At 36.8% G+C, this 5,636-nt stretch overlaps 1 protein-coding gene across 1 annotated transcript; it reads left to right on the forward strand.

The window, feature by feature from the left end:
- Positions 1 to 242: 242 nt before the first annotated feature.
- Positions 243 to 5,402, forward strand: LOC128222617 (uncharacterized). The gene is made up of 5 exons (XM_052931739.1): positions 243 to 337; positions 544 to 719; positions 1,327 to 1,495; positions 3,772 to 4,817; positions 5,289 to 5,402. The coding sequence occupies exons 2-5, from the start codon at positions 678 to 680 to the stop codon at positions 5,400 to 5,402; spliced, it is 1,371 nt and encodes a 456-aa protein (XP_052787699.1). The 5' UTR covers positions 243 to 337; positions 544 to 677.
- Positions 5,403 to 5,636: the final 234 nt, after the last annotated feature.

The following is a 5,636-nucleotide window of genomic DNA, read 5'->3' on the forward strand; positions in this document are numbered from 1 at the left end:
CGCATTTTTTGTGACGTGTACTTGATACAGAACTATTTTTATAGAGATATGCAAACTGCTAGGTGTTTGATGCAACATTTTCAATAATTTGCAGCAATAAACCCAGATCTTGAAGATGATGTTAAGCGATGGTTAATCACCGGGCTAGCCTTGCATAATGTCATTTCACCTGCCCTCAGACCGTTCGTGGAACATATTGCACTGAAGGAATATGCAAAGTACCAGGCGTCAGACAATATACATGCACAGACGTTTTTGAACTATCTCAAGGATTACCCGCCAACAAAAAAGAAACTCAACTACGAGAATATCAACAACAATGTTCAGCACAGAAAGGGTACGTCTTGCGAAAAAACAGGATTTTCTCCTTATCGTGTAAACCTGTACGCTAATAGTCTTAGTAATTGAAAACAACTTTAACTTAAAAGCATATCAGATTTTACGCAGGAAAATAATTCCGTTCCGCTTACCTAACATGTATACTTTTACGTATATGTATATTATATGTATATTATATGTATATTTACGTTTAAAAAATTTCAGATTTTAAGAAATACGACTTTCAAGTGCAACATGCAGCGGATTTTTCAAAGTTATTTCTACAGACACATTTAGCGCATTACAGTGGATTTGATGACTCATGCGACTCGAGCGCCTTGCTCGCCATTATTGGAAACATGGACGGATTTTCAACAATCTTTAAGAAAGCGGCAGATGAGGTTTTTTTATTTCCATATTAAATGTATAAATGTGCATGTTTGCATAGCCCTGCACATCAAACAAACAACTACCAATCCTGTCGATCCCTGACATACGGATACCGATATCTCTAGGCAAACAATCGACTTGTTATCATACGGTTAAGGTATAGCCGAGCGTCATATTAATCAGGTTTCAACATGAATGGCCCGTATGGAGACATAAAAGCACTCTCTGTTTCTCAATTACTAGTGTTTGAAAATGAATCGAGATAACACACGTTCTATTGTATCATATATGGTCTCAATGACTGTGTCAAAACGGATGTAAGATATCAAAATGGCTTTCAAAAAATATGGTTGAGAATATGCAAGTTAAAGAAATGCGCCCTACTCATAACATCGTGTTAACATCCAAAAATAATAAAATCATTTTTCCTTCAACAGAAAATAAGACAATATTTCGAGTCCATTCACAACGTCACACAAACAAAACTAATACTTAACATCGTGCTTATTCAAAAACAAAACAAATAGTTTGATTCATTGTCCGACCATTTTAGTTTTAGTTCAAGTTATTATTATGATACACGTATTCCTTATGTTATATCTTGAAAGTCTTTTTCAGCTCCGGAAAGACGTACGAAACCCTTGGGCACATGCAAACTTTGATGAGTGGGACGTTTTGAAGTATCAAAGTGCTTTTCAGATCATGCATAAAGTGGTAAAGAATATGCAACTCCCTGTGGCAGAGACAGCTAAAGTGGTAGCCGATTTGGCATTATGGGAAACGAACGGTTGGTCTATAATTTCATCATACATCCAATGTCAGTGAGGGGTTTCTAAAACAAGAGCGCCATGATGGCCCTAAATCGCAGTAAAAGAGTTTAACCTTTGTAATCAATAAAGCTTGGTATTTGTTCTCAAAGAATATTGAAAAACATACTGGTCAGATATGTTGCCTATTTAATCACTGACAGGACTTGTAACAGTTGCCTGCTCACTGACAGGACTTGGTGATTGACTGCACACTGACAGGATTTTGTTCAGTTGCCTGCACACTGATACGACTTGATGATTGACTGCACACTGACAGAATTTGATTCTCATACCTGCACACTGACAGGACTTTGTTCAGTTGCCTGCACACTGACAGGACTTGATAATTGACTGCACACTGACAGCACTTGGTACAGATACCTGCACACTGACAGGACTTTGTTCGGTTGCCTGCACACTGACAGGGCTTTGTTCATTTGCCTGCACACTGAGAGGACTTCGTTCAATTGCCTGCACACTGACAAAACTTTGTTAAATTGCATGCACACTGAAAGAACTTTTAGTATAGACACACAAACAACAAATAGTGCACCATCCAATAAAATCAATAAACTGCCTTAAGCTCTAAAAATCAAATATCAGAACACATTCAGCGCCATCCACTAATATTATCGCTTCTTCCATCGTCAACATCGCCTTCCTTCACATGATCAAAATCAAATTTGTCTTTACAAACATCAATCATTATTCACTATCAACACAGAAAATAAGATTGTAGCTTAGAATATGGAACAGTCTGATTATTAAAGTAAAAATGAAATTTCCTTTGAAGAATAAAGTGTATAAGAATTATTTGAATCTATGAACCTAAAAAAAGAACAATAAATACCTAAGAAGTGACTATGTTGAAGACTTTATAAAATTTGAAATATATTCCTTCGTTACTAAAAATAGAAAGTAGTGATATCTCTAACAAAAAGGCAGACCATGTCGCAAGACTTGCTGCCCTTGCTTCAAGAGTAAACTTTACATAACCTTTCAGATTTTAACATTTTGTTGTTGTTGTTGTTGTTGTTAAAGATCAATCATGACCTCTTGTTGTATTTGTGTAGAGGGTCACCCAAGGAAGCTTTCTGTAAAGTTTAATTGAATCTGGACTGGTAGTTTTAGAGGAGATGTTTTTTAAAGCAAAATAGGAAGCTGGCCATTTTGTTGATGTTGCTGTTGTTGTTATTGTTTATCAATCATTACCCCTTGTTGTATTTTTGTAGAGGGTCACCAAAGGAATCTTCCTGTAAAGTTTCATTGAATTCGGAGCAGTTGTTTCAGGGGAGATGTTTTTTTAAAGCAAAACAGGAAGTCAGCCATTTTGTTGTTGTAGCTTTTGTTGTTGTTGTTGTTGTTGTTGTTGATCAATCGTGACCCCTTGTTGTATTTTGTAGAGGGTCACCCAAGGTAGCTTTCTGTAAAGTTTCATTGAATTTGGATCGGTAGTTTCAGAGAAGATGTTTTTTAAAGCAAAACAGGAAGTCGGCCATTTTGTTGTTGTTGATCAATCGTGACCCCTTGTTGTATTTTTGTAGATGGTCACACAAGGAAGCTACATGTGAAAGTCCATTGAATTTGGCTAAGTAGTTTCAGAGGAGAAGTTTTTTAAGCAATTGTTGACGGACGGACGGACGGACTGACTGACCGACGGACGGACGGACGGACGCCGGACAAAGACCGATCACAATAGCTCACCTTGAGCACTTTGTGTTTTGGTGGGCTAAAAGTTGAAGCCTTGTTTGTCCCCATTCTTACTGTCTAAACTTTAACCTTTTTCCAAATGTAAACAACATAATCCTAATTTCATGTTAAACCCATTTATTTTATTAAAATTCATTTAAAAGTGGATAGAACGCAACCGTTTTGTATGGCAGAGTTGTCGTATTCTTAAAGAAACTAACTTCATCACATTCACTTTCTAAAGGATTCTTTTCTTTTTCTAGGCAAAATTGGAATACCAAAATAGTCAAAATTACTCTTTTTTTTCAATCAAAAAGCCAGTCTCGGTTTGATTGAGACTGTTTATCGACTGACAACGTTTATTGACATTTATGAAAAGTGCAACACTGTCAACGTCCTCTTACGCTGGCTTAAACGGTATATTTTTAAGAATCAATCAAATATATTCAATAAACCAGAAGGAAGGGAGATAAATCACATTGCTACACAATCTAAATTCAACTCGTCCTTACTTCATTTCACATAGAAGGTTATCTTAACACAAATTAACATTGTTTTATTACAGGAATTCATTTCCTGTCTGGGACAACACTTGGGATAGATATTTTGACATGTTTCAACGAAAAGACGAAAGCTCTTGCTAAATACATCATCGGATTGGAGACAATGACTTATGAAAACTGTGAAGCTTGCAGTAATGCCCTCGATAAAATAACAGTCAGACTGGATAATACATTTCGTTCACTGGAATCAAATCAAAAGGCACTTCTGAAAAAGACCAGTTTACTTGCTGCAACAGTAGAACATAATTCAGAAAATATTGCTGAATTGCGTTCCGAAATAAACGAAACAACAGAACGCGTTGCTTGCACAGAGATTAAATTGACCGATGCAACAGAAAACATACAAACTGTAAAGGATGACATTGAAACGTTGAAAGATAAGGTGTTTACAAATAAACTTCGTGTTGGTGATACAGGAAAAAAAGATACAGACACAACAAAAGGAATCACGCCATTTTTCAATGTTCCAAATCGACTATATGATTTTACAGGTCGAGCCGCTGAAAAAGAGACTCTTGCTAGACGTTTTCAGTCTAAAAGTGCCGCCTCTTGTATGCAAATTATATGCGGTCTTGGGGGAACAGGAAAAACATCTTTGGCAGTTGAATACGCATGGGAGTATGCCAACTACTACCAAAAACATGTTTTCTCCATCAACGCAGAATGCGAGGAAACCTTTTGCAATGCGATCCAATGTTTAGCTTTTGATATAGAAACAGTTGGGAAAAATGTAAAGGAAACCTTGTACAAAACGACAAAATGGCTAACATCGTTGAAACATAGATGGTTACTCCTCATTGATAATATGGATACCGATGATATAAGTGGTGTTTTAAAAGAGTTTCTATTTGATGCCCGCATTCGCAATTCAAACGCACACATCATAATAACGTCTCGCCGTAATGCTGACGATGCTGAGGAAACATTTCAAGTTGAAAAGGACGACTGCTTATCTCTTGACGTGTTCACGCAAGAAGAAAGCATTCTCCTTTTGGAAAAAAGAACCGCGCTGAACGTTGATGACGACGCGGAATCAGTCATTGGGATCGTGAATGAATTAGGTCGACATCCATTGGCACTGAAGCAAGCAGCGATTTATATAAGAGGTCTAAAAAAACATGGGTGTTCATATCGAACGTACTTTGAAAAACTTAAACATAAACGTTTGAATGTTTTAAAGAGGCTTGAAGGTACTAAGCAAGATCATCGTTTGGCTGTGCAGACAACATGGGAGATAAACTTTGAATACATTGCAAATCACTCTGATGAATTTGGATTGAAAGAAACGACAATGAAATTTCTTTGGGCGTCATCATTTTTACACGGCGATGATATTCCGAAAGAGCTGATTGATGTCCTCATGTCATCAAAAGGAGATCCTAATAGCACAGAAGATGCAGAATATGATATTGATGCAATGCAAATTATGGAAACACTGTCAAGGTTTTCTCTTTTCCAAACACAGAAAAACAAAAGCTAAAACGAGATAATGAGGAAGAAAATATTGTTATATTTACAGCAAACATCGTCTGTAAAGCTTTTGAAAAATGTGCAAAGCCTGTGGAAGTTTTGCAGCAATGTTCCGACACAGAAACGCTCAAAAGAGGCACTCTTCATCTTTGGCATAGATTAGCCAATCATGCAAATGAGGTGAAGAGGCATATTCTAAACATATTTAGAAACAATGAACAATTCAAAAACGTTGTATTCAGGGAGGAGACGGCGATACTTTTACACAACAGCGCTGTGTATCATAGTCTTTATCAAAGACATAACGAGGCATTGGCTGACCAAGACCTAATGGTGAAGATAATTTCATCTTCTACTGACATATCAATCGATGTATGCCGAAAACTTTCTTCGATAC

The sequence above is a fragment of the Mya arenaria genome, chromosome 1 (assembly GCF_026914265.1).
Source record: "Mya arenaria isolate MELC-2E11 chromosome 1, ASM2691426v1".
Taxonomy (NCBI): domain Eukaryota; kingdom Metazoa; phylum Mollusca; class Bivalvia; order Myida; family Myidae; genus Mya; species Mya arenaria.